We start from the raw sequence: 19,067 nt of genomic DNA on the forward strand, positions 1-19,067 counted from the left end.
CGGAAACTTGGCTGTGCAAATATAAATGATGGTTAAAATTAACATTCATGCTAATCATCCCTACCAAAAGCACCTGACTGACCAATCAGTATCCAATTTTGGCAGGGCTTATTGGTGGTTCACTGAAATCAACCATGACCTCACACAATCTGCACTGATCAACAGTAGTTAATGAATTGTTTCAATTGTTCTTATTTTCATAAACTTAGAAAACAACTGCAGTGAATAAAATTTATTCCTCATCACTGAGAGAAAGTTTAGAAAAATGAAAGAAGCCGAGTTACATCTAGTAGGGTATATCAAATCCTACAAATGTATGGATACTTTTATATAACTGTATTTAGTAAATGTTAAATTTTTGAAAGTCTAAAAAGTTTCATTTTTTTGTATATCAAAGAACATTTGTGTGTATAATTTTGATGATATTTTGTGAATCATTTCATTTCATTCTTGTTTCATCTAGTGTTCAATCCCAAGCTTTCTTGTTCACATTTAAGTGCAAGGAAAAGTCACTTAATTATGATCTGAATAAATTCATTATAATGTAAGGTCACATAAAGGATATATTGTGCTTTTAAAAATAACATTTTTTCATCTGTTTAAAATTATGTCAAATGTAGTGCATTGAAATTTTATTATGCGTTTAAAGCTGCACTCTCACAGATTGAAAGTTTTGACATATTTTTTGTCTTGGAACGAGCCAATTTTTGCAACAATCCATGAAAACCAGTTATATAAGACTGCTGACCAAAATTTAGATGGCAGATTTTTATATTAAAGTTAAAAAAATGATGTTTTAAGCATTATTCTTAAACTGTTAGTAATGGTTTAAGCCATAAAACATTAATTTTCGAACGGAAATATAACAAACTACGAGCTGATTGTTTGTCAGCAATCTGATATCAGATGTTTACGCAAAAATTTGCTCTATCCAAGACAAAAAAAGTTGTAAAAACGGTAAATCTGTGAGAGTGCAGCTTTAAACTATGACAGGAATAATTCAAGGGAATGATTTTTTGTGATTTCTAGCATTAAAATTGTCTGAATTGCAGGAAAATTTATATATTATGTAAGGTATTCTCACATTGGTCACACTTTTTGAACTTTGTGCTGTCTTCTTTTTGTTTGTCTCAAATTAACTTTTTGTTTGTCTCAAATTAATACAGCATTGGCTTCACTTGTTGTTTATGAAAGGGACTGTACACAAGATTGGCACCAAAAAAGTTGTTTTTTTCCTGTAACGAATTAAGGATACTTTTTTAATAAAATATTCTACTCTTTGATATCGTTATTGTAAATGAAATACCAAAATGAAAAAAATGGCAGTGAAGTGTCGTATCCACTATGCTATGAAGACTTACTTTTACTGGGTGGAATTTTCCAGATGTATACCTAACTCGCTAATACATGTATCATGTTATAACATCAACGGCAGATCACGCATAAGGAATGAATTCTACTCGGTAGACATACCTAGTAAAAAAAATTAATGAAAAAAACACGAAATAACTGCTATTAATAAATCACTTGTAAACTATGGGGATCATCAGTTAGTAAGTTTCAATGCATTAATTGTACACATCGATACCAAGTTTATGTCAATTTTCTACAATATTCTTTAAATTTTTGCGTTTTCATCATTAACGGAGTACAGCCCCTTTAAACTGTACCTTATAATGTCTGTGACTTATCAAATATTTAATAGTAATGGTCTACAACCAAGACTTGTTTCAATTATCCAGGTTTCAAACTGCATTGTGTATGCGATTGGAAAGGTAATCTGGAAAGCTCACTTAGTATAATTTTTACAAATAACATTCACCCTGCAAGGTACTCATATTTGGATGATACATTAAGATTTGCACAGTTATTTATGTGTACTTGCATTTATTGATACAGGATACCTTTTTCAAATCTTTGATTTAGATTGCAAAGTATAAGTTATATAAATAAATACATATTCTTAACTTGATCTGAATACACAAGCTAATGCATCAGTCAATTGTAACCATGCCCCCCCCCCCCCCCGTCCCGGAATAGCGGGGACTTACTTTCGATCCAGCAAACCCCAGCTAAAATCCCTGCCCTGCGGAGATAATATGATGGTAAAGTCCCCACCAAATGCCCCCGCACCCAATGGACATTAGGTTAAGCCCCATCCACACTGTATTTTCCGGGAAGACCCGGCACTGCGGGGCCACCTGAAAGGTAAAAACATGGCCCATTTCGCCGGCTATCCCCGGTATACCCCCGGATATGGGAGCCGTGGTTACAATTGACTGGTGCATAACGATCCATAGTGATCCAATCTCATGCCAAGATGATTTCTGTTCTGACATCGCGAGGTTAGTTATTCTTAAGCATAAAAAAGCCTGGTCAGCATTTGAGAAAGACTGTTGTGAGGTTAAATCTTCATTACTTCACTATTCCACAACATTGGGTGATAAGGGAACTTTAATGAATATTTTGATTTTAATTTTGTTCCCTAAACGCCACAAATCTGATTAATTTATACAAATTCAATTCTATCTCCACAATATTCGGCACTGCATTGTGAAATAAAACTCAAAAGTTACACTTGTAAATGATTTAACCAAATACCTTTCCCTCAAATATTTCACAAATTAATATTGATCTATCAACAACAATGCATCACCATACTGACTCAGTATGATACTGTACCTCTGACTGATTTTTGATTTTCATTCTTGGCTAGAAAACAAAAAGTGAGCACAAAGCGTCTTCAGAAAAAGAACTTGTAAAGTATGCACCAGTCAATTGTAACCACGCCCCCCCCCCCCCCTAGGGAATAGCAGGTACTTTGACTTTCGGTCCAGCCAATCCCCGGTAAAATCCCTGCCCTGCGAGAACGAACTGGTGGTAAAATCCAAAATAACCCCGCACCCCGGGGATCTAAGGTAAGAGCAATTCCCGGATATATTTTGGAGAAGACAAAACCACCTCAATCACCCGGCAATGCGAGGACACTAGTTCTGGCTTCCATAACTTTAATGTTGATATTTATTTTCTTGATGTTTACAACACGTTCAAAAAGGTAATACATGTAATATATAATGTGTTCGCTGAAGTTCTTTAGTTACGGGGACACCTGATAGGTAAAAACACAGCCCTTTTCCCCCGGTATATCCCCGAGGGGGCCGTGGTAACAATTGACTGGTGCATTATAAGAGAGGTAATCAAAATTGAGCATGCAAGATTGTTTTATTAATGGCGATGGTTTATCACAATGTCATGTACTTACACTGAGAGTGGCTCCAAGATTTTTCTATCCACATAGGTAAACAATCATCTTATTCACAGATGCTGTGCACATATTCATACATTTGGCTTCATTTAGAATGAAACTTCATAAATAAGTATGCGCATATTTGATATTTTTTTTATCTCCATTTTGCAAAATTTAAATCACATGATTTTTTCAAACGAACTTGTATTGCTTGAAATTTACGTGTCAAATTAAAAATGCTACCCACGGTAAGATGAAAATAAATCCGTTTGATGGTGGAAATCATGAAATGGCGGCTTTATTGATAAATTTCCTCAATAAAACACAATGAAATTCAAATAGTTCACATCATCAGCATCCGGAAGTAGTGATAACATACATGTCTGAATCATTCGGCCGCCCTGATCTGACAGAGTAAATGTTGTTTTTTTTACCTATCACCACTCTAAAATGGTTTCAGTGCATGTATGCAAAGTCCCTTTACCCAGTCACGACTACGTCACAGGTTTAAAATCCAAAACAAGAGCTGTCACATTAACAAATGTCCCTAAAGCAGGTAAGTGTTGAAAGATAAGGCTGTATGTACATGAAATAAGAAGTTAAGTAAAGGTGAGCATTTGATCGATGTTCCACGAAAGTCCATAAAGTTCAAGGCTTGAACCATTGACCTCAACTGTGAAACTGTGACCTTTACCTTGAACGGCGTGCCTGGAAGCTCCGAGTCTCCCAACACCCTTTTGCCGTCTTTCATCAAAGCCCCGGAGTGCACTGTGTAGCCTACACACAATCTTCTAAAGTTTCGTTTTTCATGAACACTCTTCAATCGGCTTGGATATTCCTTTTTTAGAATATCCGTTTTAATTTCTTCTAAACCATCCATCGTGCTTGCTGGCTATGAAGAGAATGTGAATCGTTTTCACTTTGGCGCAAAAAGAACACATGCCAAGAAATACCAGTCAATTTTAGCTACACATTAACCCCTAATTGACCGAGAATCTGACCATTTGTTTATTCATGTTATCATGTCTAGGGAGTTGCTGTAGTTTGGGTCAAGATTTGGAAGAATGTATTCAATTTTGCCTAGAAAGACGTGAAACAGTATTAAGTGTTAGACATAATTACTGAGTACTTAATTTAATAGTAAAACTAATTGTTTACTTATATAAAATATGTTGTTTTTAATGAGTAACATTATTTTTTTAGACATATGACAGATGTTAATGAAATGGTATGCTTAAACAACCGTTTCATTTGGAATGTATTAAAATGTAACCTATATTGCATTATATATGAATCTGGCCGTCTCATATGTCGAATTATATTCAAGGGTATGCTTTACTAAGCGTATGGATATTTATTTTACTATGTCAGATTTATTGGTTTCGCATTTTATAACAAAACAAACACTCTTTAAATTATTCATTTTTAAAGCTTTGTTTTTACTGTAGAAAATATTGAATTCGTCAGTATACGTATACACCATGGGAAATAAAAAATACAAACGAAACTTGAAAAAATACATCATATGTTGGCGAAACTGAATCTCCGAATGTTAAATTTACTTAAATTTTGTTCACATCATCATGAACACATTCTGAGGCGTTTTAAATGCAGTTTCGTATAACTGATTTGTTTTTTAATGTTTCAATGTAGAAACTTGCTTAGTGTTGTGTTCATCTGGCGTTGTCTTCATACCGTGACCGGTGAAAGAACATATTTTGACCCACATAAAATCACGACAATGGTCGCTGTCCTTAAATGACTCCTTTTCTGCAAAATATTGACCCCCCACCCCTAAATAATAACATGACTCCCAACATTCGTTACTGTAAATAGGTATATTACCCCACCGAACATGATCGACCTTAAATATAAAAGGTCGACATGATTGGTCTTTAAATACGTGTGCTCTCAAGTCTTAGTAATACAGCTTGTAATGCTGCATCTATTGCTGTTGATACTACCACTACTGCACTTCTATTGCCACTGTCAAAACTGCCGCCACAACACCACCGTCACCACCACCACCTCCGATGATGATGATGATGATGATGATGATGATGATGATGATGATGTTAATACTTAATAATAAACTGTTATTGAAATTTGTGTTTTATATTTGACAAGTGTCAAAATAAACAAAATAAAATGAAGAGTTAAACCTAAGAATCATGCACTATAGAGAGATTGTTCCGAAAAATGACCAAAATCATTGCTCCCCTGCAATTCATGCTGGGCGTGCCCATTAAATTTCAATGAATTAGCTGTTAGCAGATAACTGATAAACATTGCATATAGAACCAAATCAGCCCTTTAACCCTTAGCACAAAACCACTGACTGGAACATAATGCATATATGCTGCAAAATCCAAATATATGCATGCAGGCAAACATGGGCTTCCTTCTTAATCGAAAATTGGATAGGATTTCTTGGCATGAACACATCAAAGGCAGTGTCGGTGTCTTTGATATTCATTTTCGGCATCGTTGCGTTTAAACTTGGCACTAACTCACTGGGCGGAGCTTTTCGCTAATCATGATGACACATGACCAATCAGAATAACACCTTTACTTATTGTTCACCATCACGCCAGAGTCACATTAAATTTAGTAAATTATAGTTTTGTTTACAAACGCCACACCCCTTTCCTGGAAAACTATTCTTTATGGTCAATGTTTTATCCTGATGCTGTTTGACATAGAAATTATGAAAATAAAAAATGCAAAAAGCAAAAAATAATGTTGGTAGGGCGGGGTTTCGAACTCACAATATACCCACCTTACGACTATAAGTCCCAAAGTGTTAGCCAACGCGTTTACCACTCGGCCATGGAGATTTAAAATAGAATCGAGTATTACCTTCGATATAAACACAGGTTTGCATGGCTATACTAACGCTTAAAAATCAGGTTGTTTTAAAGACACTTTTTGACCATAAAAAATGTATCCACATAGTTTGAAGAAGTCCAATTGTCAGTTTTCAAAATTTAACATATCTAATGCGATGCATCAGTTTCTTTTGGAATATGAAACAAAAATATCAAAAAGTGCAAAAAAGTTTGGCAATCTGTGAACGAATCCCATTTATGTCGTTAATAAGGAGTTAATGCTGACATATTAAAAATAAAAGTTTTATGGCTTTAAATCTTATACTTTTGTAGTTTTGAAGGACACAGTTTTGATAATTAAGGTGGGATGCACTGACGCATGGTCAGGAGGGCAAAGTTATATGAGAGACATTGTATTACTCCTCTCTTATGCACGGAAACGTACAGAAACGTCACCATGTGCCGTAAACGATGGGGTGGCGAGGGGTCGGGCCGCCTAAAATTTGACAAGCCCTTTTTAAAATATGTTCATGATCCCCCACCCTCACTCTCTAATTTTAATCGGACCCCTTTCGATATGGAAGTTTCCCATATTAGACGCATTAGAGACCATACATCCGCGGTAAAACACTATATTGTTCTCTCGTTCATAAATAATTGAGAAAAAAACACTTTTGGTTGTCAATATGTAAGGATGAGTTTGCCCCCCCCCCCCAGCATTGTAATCTGAATGCCCGCATGCTTAACGTTGTATAATGATGTTCTTGTCATAGCTTTTATTGAATTGCTTGAAATTTAAGAACGCCTCTATGTGTACATATACTTTTTCCACCTGTTAATAAATGACCCTATTTGTGACCAAAATTTAACGACTGATCACTTTTCAACGATTTTTGGATCAAAACTTAATGTTGAATTGTTGCCATGGTCAATTCTCAACGTTGAAAAAATGACCCCGAGTCAATTCTCAACGTTGAAAAAATGACCCCGAGTCAATTCTCAACGTTGAAAAATGATCCCTGGTGTCACTTTTCAACGGGGTCAAAATTTAATGTTACACCGGCCCCTTTGAGTTCTAGCCAATGGGGTAATTGACTGTCCTAACGAATTTTATAAAAAAATAAAATACAGTGAACAACAAAGCTTTTAAAATGAATAATTAAAAGATTGTTTGTATCTTTTATAAAATGCGAAATCAATAAAGCTTCCAACTTGTTAATAATTATATATAACTCTTAAAGCTGCACTCTCACAGATTTACCGGTTTTACATTTTTTTTATTTTTTTGTCTTGGAAAGATAACCTTTTTGCGTAAATATCTGCAAACCAATGATAAAAGATGGCTGACTGTGACAACAAATCAGAACGGAGATTTTCATATTTCCGTTTTAATGTTTTATGGCTTAAACTGTTACTAACGGTTTAAGAAAAATGCATAAAACATCATTTTGTGAACTTAAATATAAAAATCTGCGATCTATTTTTTTTTGTCAGTAGTCTTATATAACTGGCTTCCACGCATTTTGCGAAAATTGGCTGGTTCCAAGGCAAAAATGAAAAAGTTGTCAAAACGTTTAATCTGTGAGAGTGCAGCTTTAATACATTCTTCCAAATCTTGACCCAAACCGCAGCAATTCCCAAGACATGATAACATGAGAAATTGACCTTAGAATCTCGGTCAATTAGGGGTTAATGTGAAGCTGAAGTTCACTCTCGTGTAGAAATGAAAAGAGGAAAAATAGGCTGGTATTTCTTGGCATTTATCTTCCAAGTTCCATATTCAGTTAATGGTTGGAGCAGCGAAAACTAGCAAACGCAATCTTATATTGTAATGGAATTTCCAGATGTAAGTACCTTTCTGTATTTAATAATGTTTTATAATGTTTATAATGATGACACCTTGAGGAATCACTAACATCGTTATGCCAGTTTTGGCCGAAACAGTCAATTAACCGTTGTCTAAAAGTATATATTAATAGATCTATATTTCCTACATCTTGAGCAATCCAAATATATCCAAAACCATACGTAAATAACAAAGATTTAATATTGGATGCCCAACAATTTCGCCCGGCGTCATCGAACGATTTTAGCATTTTGTAGCAGTGTTAAGGATATCTATGATTAGTTATAGTTAATAACTTACACCGGTATTTAAACCAGTTTACAAAATAAGTAACACACATGGGAAGACGTCCACATTCGCCCAGAGTTATACATGTATTTGTAGCTCTTTTAACATACCAATGTCTCTTGCAGAATTTATTTTGAATTTCCTCTATGTTATCAATTTATATCCCCAAATCTGCGATCCATAACACAAAATTTGCTTAACCATGCTATCAAAAAGTATAAATAAATCCTTTGGGGAATGCTCCAAAATGTTTCTTATAGCTATTTATTGGAAAAAAATGCCTTTTGTGCTTGTGCTGATAATTTATCATGTGCTGCACTCAACGATCATTTGGGAGTGAGTAGTAACCCCATGTATTTGTAGAATGATACAGTATTTATTTGGGTACCATTAAAAAAAACATTTTTCGTAGTTTCTTAGCGGTCCGACATTTCTGAAAACGATTATTTCGGTATTGTCTAAATGGACTTCCATGCCAATATTTGCACAAAATTGCTCAAAAACATTTAACTGTTGTTGTAATTTGTTCGCTGTTTCCGCACAACTAGCTACATCATCAGCGAAGATTAAACATTTAATATCATTAATTTTGTTTGTAATTTGACAAATCACAACGCTAATCCCACCAACGAGGCTGCAATGATTGAAAGTTTTTCGGTGCTAATAGCATCCTACTATTTCCTGCCTCATAGAAAAGGGTGGTTATTTTATCAATCGCCGCGTTAATATCGTGATTTATAAGAAATGTTATTAAACGCCTATTTTCATTAAAAAGCGTGTTAATACTGTTGCGGAAAGAGTCACTATGCCTATCGTCCCATTTATATTTCTTCACGTTAGATAAAACTATAATTGAACAAATACAATCACCATTAGTATTTGCTGATAAATATGCAATGTTAATTGACATTTAATCGGGAAATGATCAGATTCGTGTCGATCAAGTACTTTAAGGACAACTGATTTCTCAAACAGCACCGACGACGCGATCATGTAATCTACAACATTAGTACCATCATTAGAGACACAAGTAAAGTGGCCTTCTATTCCTTGTCATCTGCCAACCTAACATTTGAAATATGCACGTCAAAGATACAGCACTATATATATAACAAACAAACATTATATATTGGGTAACTCGGCATGTCAAATAATGCTAAAACGTCTATAAGGATACGATTCAATAAGATTGAGTTCGACTTCTCAAAATATTGTAATAAATAGCAGTAGCTGTAGAGTGATGCTGTTGCTATCGTTGATGTTGTTGTTGATTTAGTTGACACCACAGTCCAGACGTCCATACCCGTAAGTTCGAAATGCATGTTAGAACGTGAAGTCAATAGTTGTTCTACTTCATTAAAATATAATGCATTGATAGTTGATAAGGCTACATAAAATTTCAAGTACCATTTCAATCGCTTAGTTATGTTCTAAAATATGGCCCGGACAAGAACCCATTTCCGAAAATGTATTAGGTAGAGGGGATAACAAAAACAAAATTGGCAGGATAATAGTTTTTGTGGACTGCACTTCTTCACATCGTCTATAAGTTTCATTAAAATCTGTTTACTACTTCCCTAGATATATGGCCAGAACAAGCACTGATTATAAGAAATATCATACGTATGCATGATAGGATTACAATTATTGTGCACTGTATACTTCTTCTCGTTGTCATCAATCTTTATACAATGTATTTCAATCATCAGTCAGTTGTGACAAGGGAAGGACGGATAGAAAGACAAACGGACAAAGCGGCGAACGCTCAGCCATTCAGGAGGATCTTAATAGTGACTGTTTATTTGTAGAGTCAAAGTCGTTTCAATAAACATACTCGTTTCCTTGTGCAAGGAATTCACATTGGGTGTTATTAGGCTGCTTCATCCGGAGGAAAGAAAATAATTCCACATGAAAATAACATTTTACTTACAATAAAAAAACAAATTATGACTGAATTATCCACCGCTTTCAATCCATTACAATAAAACATATCACTGACGTGACGTCATTAGTAATCACGAGCGTCTGAAAATTCAAAAAGACCGTTTTCTGTGAGGCGGTTACCTTATTTGCATAGTTAAAACACTAGATATATATGAACAATATTGCATGTGTTTATATCACTCCTGTGCCCTTAGTTATGTTAAAGGTACTGGTATATCACACAGTAATGATACTTACTCACAAAATACTAATTACACTTTTTCATGAAAATGGACAAGATAACCTTTTTATAACCCATTATCGTCAAAAATTGTCAATAATTGTTAATGTAACGAAAACAAATATTTTTTTTAGTACACATGATTCATGGGACACTCCGTACAGTATACATAAACTATGTTTATTCGTGATGTCAAATTGATTTCAACTTGAAAGTGAACAATTTGGGTTAACACATTTATCGCTGTGGTCATTGCATGCTGATCGCATAACACAACTTGATTTTTTGTGTTCTCATACGTAGTAATGCTTAAAAACTAACACAAACGTATGCATGAAAACGATAACAGTTGCTATATTCAGCAAACAACTATGTTTGTTTAGAGTCAAACGTTCCTATTACGTTATCGAGTTAATTGGATGCCGTGAAACCGCAGAACAAAATAAACTCGACTGAAATTTGATATGGATTATTTTTTGTCTTGCTTGTGTTAAACCCGTTATTGTAATTTATTAAATATGTATATGAAACACAAAAAAACTGTATAGTTTACGTGTTTACGACACGAAATAAATTTCAAGCTATACACATTTACATCCCATGTCCCGATTTTTTCTTGGGCGAGTTCAAATGGAAGCAAGTTACATATCCTGTAAAATTAACGAAATCGTGTAATATAGCAAACTATTTATACATGTATGTACACATATGAATGTTTAGACACCAAATATCCACTACAAGGTGATCTCAAACTGAAAACTCTTTATCCTGATTTCAGAATTATTCCTTATATAATATGTATACACATTCGTCAAAGCCATTGCATTTTATGGCTGCGCACTTGCTACTCTTTCCAAGTGATAAAACATTAATGACCAGGATTTCTCAGCATTGATCTTTGGTAAATCTATGTGAACTTCCACATTTGAAACATCCTCCTGAAATGGACAATAAGTTATTACAATATAAACTATAATTACCATACTTACATTGGGTACAGGTTGAGACAGGAATCCAGTTGATTTCACGTAAAATCCACTCAAAACGTGAAATCCACTTCATTTTACTAAATAATAATCATTTTTGAATTCATATTGGAAAGTGCCTCATAAAAGGTTTATATTTCAAATTTTATTGATGAAGTTTTTTGAAAATTGATCGGAAATCGAAGTGAAATCCACTTTTTGAAACCACTCATAAACCATTTATTCTTTTACAAATATTTCTTTTTGCTGAACAAATAATTTAAAAGGCTTCATAATCGGTTTATATTTCAAAAATTATTAAAATTTGTCAAAAAAAGAAGAAGAAAAGTGATTGGAAATCGAAGTGAAATCCACTTTTTCAGACGTGAAATCCACTCAAATGACTGAGTTCTGAGTGGATTTCAAGTTTTGAGTGGACTTCACGTAAAATCCACTGGATTCCTGTATCACACAGCAGCGCTTAAATTTATGGCACGTCTTATAAGCGATCGTTTTAGATAAAGGAAACTTAATAATATTTAACAATAATCAGTTTTTTAACTTCATTTTATTTTCCCCGCCGGTGACATCCAAATTGAGATTGTTCGACTTTGGGAAATTTCATCCTATTGCAGATAGCAAATACAATAGTATGTTTGAATAGTTTGTTTGTATATTTGTGGATACATTAAACTCTATAAAAGCTGAACATGTAAAGATCTTGTATATGTTTCTACGAAAACCTTGCTTTGAATTCATCCACGTGTTGGGTGAAATGGAAAAAAATGTGGTATTTTTGGGAAAATGAACACTTTTTCAAACGAGGAAACATCTTTAAGAAGGCAGTAATTTGCACGAAGAAAAAATACTGACCTAAAACTATCGAATACATACTAACGTGAAAACGTGGTTGCAGTTTTCTTGCACTTGAATTTCATTCCTAAACATGTAATTTTATACTGTGTGCCTTAAACAAACAATTGTCAGCAATCTTATATTATTTAAGCAGAGTACTTCTTTAATATAAGTATACAAGTGCATTTTAGACAAGTAGAGAGACAACTTGAGTCTAAGAGAGGAGTCTAAGAGTCGCTGTGACAATAATGCCTAAGGCAATAGTTCTATAATCTTTTAACAACCTCGACAATGAAATTTACATATTGACCAAGAAACAATGCATACAAATGACATTTCGACGAAAGTCATACTCACAGGTTTGCTTTTAAGAAATGTGTTTATATGATCAAGGCTTTCGTTGAATGCAAATAACGCACTTCTTTGTATTTCGTTGAATGCAAATAACACATTTCTTTGTTTATCTTCACGGAATTCCTCAAGTGTTGTGAAAAATCTGTTGAAGTTATTGTTGTCCACTATACACTTCGCCAACTCCTGAAAGGCGTGTAACAATGATAGTTTCGGGAAGATTTTGTTTATAGTTATCAAATAAGCCCTTCAACTACGCTACAACCCTAGTTCAAAAGTATGTTAAGCAATATACATTGAAATGTTCATAATAACGTCACAACTATAAATGAGTATTTCATGTGACCAAAAACATGGTTTTATTTGTTTACAGTGATAAAATGGTTCTTGTCCCAGACTGCAAAAAAAATTACCGGTGTTTCAATCATGCGGCAAAATTGTTCTGCCTCCGTTGACACAAAATTGAAAATGTATTCGACATCTTTTGAAGAAACAATGTCAGCCACATAGTTCTGAAAGTCGATTTTCGCAACATTTCGAATTTGTGCAATCAGATCTCTTCGAGCTATCCAAGCTGAAGAGGCCTGTTCAAGGGAATCAATCTCCTTCCTGTGAACTTCTCTGGGTCCATGTTCTACTTGAATGCTAACAACAGCAGCATATTCGGCCAATTTATCTTCATTTTCAACAATGTACCTGGTATATTCATTTTCAACGAGGTACTTGGTAGAATCATCATAGCCTGTAACAAAGATGTGTTAGTTATCTTGTTTATTAAAACAGTCCATTAAAATTAATTCGTCATCATGTACATGTAAAATCGTCATTAATTGCATTTTTTTTTTATTTGGAGATGCATGGTTTGGAGATGCATGGTTTGACAATGTCGAATACACATTCTCCAAAATACCCTTCAGCTGGTTTATGAAGAAATAATCAGAACATCGTCCTGCGATCGAACTTTTATTATAAACCTTATTAAACCTACATTAATGGCTGTAAAACGTATAGGAATACAAACATCTTTGCAAACATAGGACTGGTAAAAAAGACAGTCCTATACTTTCCTCTATCTTCAAGGTGAAATCGTTAATTATAAAGCAATAACAAAAACAAGAGGGCCATCATTCCCCAAATCGCTCATCTGAGTTATGTGAGAAAAACATTGCTTACAGACATGTGTTGGATAGTGCGCCCAATTACCGAGAAGTACATGTAGGTCACTAAATGACTCAGCTCTCAAGGAGGGCGCCAACTATATTTGATATTCTCAAATAACCTTACCACAAGACCAGCTCATAAAATGAAGAGAAATAAAGTTGTGGTTTTTCACGATCTACGGTTAAAACTGTGTGTTTTTAAAACAAATGTATTATTCATTTAATTCCAACTGGGACCAATCCAATCCTACTCCCAGATACAAAGTCTAAAAATAAAACAGTCCTGTATATATATATATATATATATATATATATTTTTTTTTTTTATTATTTTTTTTTGGGGGGGAGGAGATTTTAAATACCATCTTATCGATAAAGAGCTAATGGAACTTTACACACTACCAAAACAATTACTTTTATATTTGACAACCGGACTTTCCTTATAACTTTCTTGGCGAGTAGAGACAAAGTTTTGAAAAACTTATATGCTTAATTATTATTTTTGCAATGTCATTGAACAAAAAAAAACAAAATCCAGGTGTTCACCTTTATAAGGTATAATCATTATTTTTTTCCGTATTTATTTATTCATTCAACTAAATTGTGTTCACAAAAACAACTACAATTGTTACAGTATTATCAAAAACAATGTCTTGCGAATACATGAATATTAAATATTTATTATGGAAGTATACAAACAATTTTTCATATATCGCCCTCGATTGCAAGTATCCGATATTTAATTAGGTATTGTTTAGATGTCGGAATGCTGCCGCACTAGTCGCCGCACTAGTCAAGCATCATGCAACGTTTACTCCCATTTGCAGAACATAAACAAGTTACCACTGTGTATCGTGCGATGATTTTGAATAACTAAACTTTTAAACATAACGTTAGCGGTAGGTTTAGAATGACATTTTCAAATCATTTAGATCATTTCTTTTCTTTCAGACTGACAAAAAATCAGATGCTGTTGGACTGATTGACTGACACTTTTTTAAACTTTCACAATATCTGCCAACCCCTGTGCAAGGTACCCACTTTGAAAGGCCGTAACACCTACTTCTAAATAAGATACATATTTAAATTTGTTATCATATTTTAGGGGACTCAATTACCTTATGCACCGAATTATTCATTTTAAAGTAATACAATGCAGGAAAAAGATGATCGACGAAGAATTAAAATGCCATATTAACTTCTTTCTTTTGATGAATTTCACAGAACGGATGTACTTGCAATAGAATCTTAAAACTGTATCTCAGATTTTCTTTAAAGCTGCACACTCACTGATTGACTGTTTTGACTTTTCATTTTTTTTTTTGTGTGTCTCAGAAACAGCTGATTTTGACATAAATGCCTACAGTCATATAAGATAACTCACAATAGAATACATTTCAATTTCTTAGAAAACTGCCGAAAAACTCTTTCTTCTTAAAGCGCTGATAACACTTAAAGCCATTAAACATCAAATTTCGAACGTAAATATGAAACTGCGATCAGATTTTTTGTCAGCAGTCTTATTTCACTGTTGTCGACACATTAACGAAACAAATGGCTTGTTTATCAATAAAATAATATGATTTATCTTGCATCTATCATTTCATCAAATGGTCATTTATTGTCAAAGAAATACAAGTTCATGACCACAGCGTGAATATTTTTACAAATAACTTGAATTGGATCAGAATTAATTTCCTGGAAACTAAGGGTTCATGCAATAGTAAGCAGGTGAAAATTTGCAAAAAAATGAAACTCAAATCAATTTAAGATGGATTAATCCCACACTATTTCGTTGTGTTAAATATTGCAACTGATATATGCATTGTTGTATTCCAAATATAACTGTCTAGAGCTAGTAATTTAAGTATATAACAAGAAATGTTTGTCAAACATTATGCCCCCCCCCCACACACACTCTGAGAGCCATATTGTCAGCATTATTTGGACATTTGAATGAAATATGCATGGACCAAAATGACAGCTGTTTGTCATAAATATTAGATGTCTTTGAGGCAGTTTTAAGATTATGACCATTCAAAGTGTGAGGATATTAGGTACAGTTTTTTTATAATGTTCAGGCGATGACTATTTGCAGATAAAAATGTATCCTCTTTGCAGCAAGGAATAAGTACATGTGACGAAATTTTAATGATGAATATGAGTTATGACCATGCCCTTTGACCTCAAAATCCATTAGGAGTCATCAGCTGGTCACCCAAAACCTATATGTCAAGTTTGTGGGTCATGAGTGCAGGCATTGACAAGATATCACACAGACAAGCTTTTTGCGTTCAAGGTCACTGTGACATTTACCTTTGACCCAATGACTCCAAAAATCAAAAGGGTACATCTATTCAGGCCCGAACCACTAGTCAAGTTTAAGGGCCATGGGTGCAGGCATTGTCCAGTTATCACTTGAAGAACATTTTAGCATTCAAGGTCACCGTGAACTTGACCTTTGAACCGATGACTCCTAAAATCAATAGGGGTCATGTACTGGTTAGGCCCAGCCTCCATGACAAAGTTTGCTGTTCATAGGTCCAGGCATTGTTAAGGTAACACTTGGAGAAGCTTTTGTTAACTTTTTTGCGTTAAAGGTCACCGTGACCTTAAACCTTGGCCCGATGTCACTCAAAATCAAAGGAGTCAGGGCCAACCTTCATGTCATGTATGATGACCATAGGTCATTGAATTGTTAAGTTTGCCTTCAAGATCACTGTGACGTTGACCTTTAACCCGATGACCCCAAAATTAATAGGGGTCATCTACTTGTCAGGCCCAACCTCCTCCAAGTCATGTTTTAGGGTCATGAGTGCAGGCACTTGTCAAGTTATCCATCGGACAACATTTTATCATTCAAGGTCACTGTGATAAAAATCAATAGGGGTCATCTACTGGTCAGGCAAAGCCTCCATGTCAAGTTTGATGACCAATGGTATAGGCATTGTTGAGTTATCACTCGGAAAAGCTTTAAAATCCTTTTACCGTTTAAGGTCACCGTGAACTTGACCTTTGACCCGATGACCCCTATATTCAAGAGGGGTCATCTATTGGTCATGCCCAACCTTTATGTCAAGTTTGGTGAACATATATGTCAAGTTTGGTGAACATATATCAAGGAATTTTTAAGTAATCACTCGGACAAGCTTTGGTCTACCGACTGGCCGTCTGACCGATTGGCCGACTGACATGTGCAAAGCAATATATCCCTCTTCTTCAAAGGGGGGCATAATTAATAGATTGGCTGCACTATCCGAAGAAGCATTAACAGTGTATAAACCATACACAATCAGTTAAATCAGACACATTAAATGTAGCAGATCATAAATAACAGTCATCTAATTCGAAGACATTATTTTCAATAATAATTCCTAGAAGGGATATGTCAATATGCTAGCTTGAACCTCGCATTACCTGAGAATGCATCTTCAATGCAGAATGGCCTAGATTTGCTCTAATGTGTAGAAAAAAAACTCAAACTTTAAAATCAGATTTAACAATATGGAACTTTCACTCAGCATAAACATTTTTACTTTTACAATAAAACAATAAACATGTAGTATAAAAGTTTCTCAGATTTTATCATAGTTTAAGCTCCCATGAACAATTTTTCTATATCTCGTTTATAGCTAGAGAAAAATGATAATTTAGATAGATTTTAAAACTTTAAACAAAAGGAGGGCTATTTTTGCTTTCGTTGTAGGTCAAACAAGGCGCCTAAATGTATTTTGGTAGAGGGTCACTATCAAAGCTTCCTGTGAAGTTTCAATAAGTTTGCCGTTGTAGTTTCAAAGATAATTTCCTTTTGAGAAAAAACAGCAAGTCACTCATTTTCAGTTTGTTTGTTGGTCAATCAAGGCGCCTTGATATTTTTTTAGAAATAAACCCTGGGAAGCTTCCTATGAAATTTCATCCAATTTGGCCCAACAGTCTCAGAGATTTCTTTAAAACAATTGATGACCGACGGACACATTGAAAACGGACGAAGACCGATCCTTTTAGCTCATAAAGATAAAAATCTTAAACACTTACCTAATAATTTTTTAAATAGGTATTCCCTCAACTTTTGCATATTGTCAAATTGACTCAGGGAGACCTCGACCTCTACTTCCCCACCTTTTGGTTTGTTTATCTGGAATTGAACGACCACACGGAAATTGTATCTGTAGGCCAAAATGCGGTCTTTCCCCGAAATCGTTTGTGCTGAAAATGACGGGACGCCAGTTTTACTGTGTGCAATATACTTTGCGATAAATGCTTGCAAGTCGTACACCGTCAGAAAGCTTTCAGTGAACAATGTGTTGGCATTATTTTCACAAATATCGCATTCTGGATGTTCGTACAATTCAGTTATGGTTTCCTTGGTTGCCGTGAGTGCTTTGATCAGTATACCTATGTACTTGCTTTCGTTCTTATTCAAGTCCACCCGAGATGTTGTAGTCGTAGTACTACTGTTGAACTTCACGACACGTTTGTTCTTAAGTGCAGCTTTTATCTCTGCATCACCATAACAGCAATCTTCAAACAAAAAAATTGTGTCAACAGTTGATAGCTTCGGTATTTCATTGTACAATTCTTTGTCTTTCAGCAATTCATTTTCACTCAGTTTGAAGAAGCCCTCCAAATCTTCAATAGATGATCCTGTCACACTCTTTAAGGGTTTAATTGACTGGGTTTTGTTCTTCGCATTTTCTTGTTTTGTATGGAAACCATGGTGACCTGAGTACACCACTATTAGAGTTTTGAGGCTTAGCTTGCTCAGGTTTTCAAAAGCACTCTGGACTTTGCACCACATCTTAGTGTCGTCTTTGCCAGGTTCATCAGGTGTAACGACCTCAGTGTTTTCCGCCCTGTTGATTTGAAAATAGATGTCATATCATCTGATTGTGGGTGAATGGTTCATAAAATAATACACCCTCTAGTTCAAAGGTCGACTATAGAAAGATGTGTATTATTTCTCGTTAAACAAAGGGCACATATGAATAATTATTAAAGCCACAGTTATTGGCTTCGAGTTATTTCTGAAGATATGTATAAATTGTATTCAGCATTTTTTCACTTCATATCATTATAAGTTATTAGGATGATTTTTCAATTATTAAGTGTTAAGAGTTTGTACTATGAGGAAAAAAGCGACGCTGATGACACCAAGGCATATTATTCGATTAAAAGATGCATTAAAAATATACCTAATACACATGATCGGAACACTCCTACTTGTGATAACATCTCTGAGTCTATGCACATCATTGGAGAATGCCTTCGCAACCTTTTGGTGTTTGTCATTTCCTGCTATCAAAATGGCTCCCCAGTTTTCACCTGGAATGCAGGAAAGGAGGATGTTTCATTGCAGTGTAAGA

General features: G+C 34.6%; 1 protein-coding gene across 3 annotated transcripts in view; it reads right to left on the bottom strand.

The window, feature by feature from the left end:
- Window positions 1-10,118: 10,118 nt before the first annotated feature.
- Window positions 10,119-19,067, bottom strand: part of LOC128230243 (uncharacterized) — a 74,038-nt gene continuing 65,089 nt past the window's right edge. For all 3 annotated transcript variants that reach the window (XM_052942355.1, XM_052942354.1, XM_052942356.1), the window contains 5 exons: window positions 18,897-19,026; window positions 17,740-18,557; window positions 12,958-13,286; window positions 12,551-12,730; window positions 10,119-11,311 (listed from right to left, as the gene is read on the bottom strand). In XM_052942355.1, the coding sequence (XP_052798315.1) occupies window positions 11,201-11,311; window positions 12,551-12,730; window positions 12,958-13,286; window positions 17,740-18,557; window positions 18,897-19,026 (1,568 nt within the window). In that variant the 3' untranslated portion in view covers window positions 10,119-11,200. The remainder of the gene's footprint in view (window positions 11,312-12,550; window positions 12,731-12,957; window positions 13,287-17,739; window positions 18,558-18,896; window positions 19,027-19,067) is intronic.

This window comes from Mya arenaria, chromosome 4 (assembly GCF_026914265.1).
Source record: "Mya arenaria isolate MELC-2E11 chromosome 4, ASM2691426v1".
Classification (NCBI taxonomy): Eukaryota; Metazoa; Mollusca; class Bivalvia; order Myida; family Myidae; genus Mya; species Mya arenaria.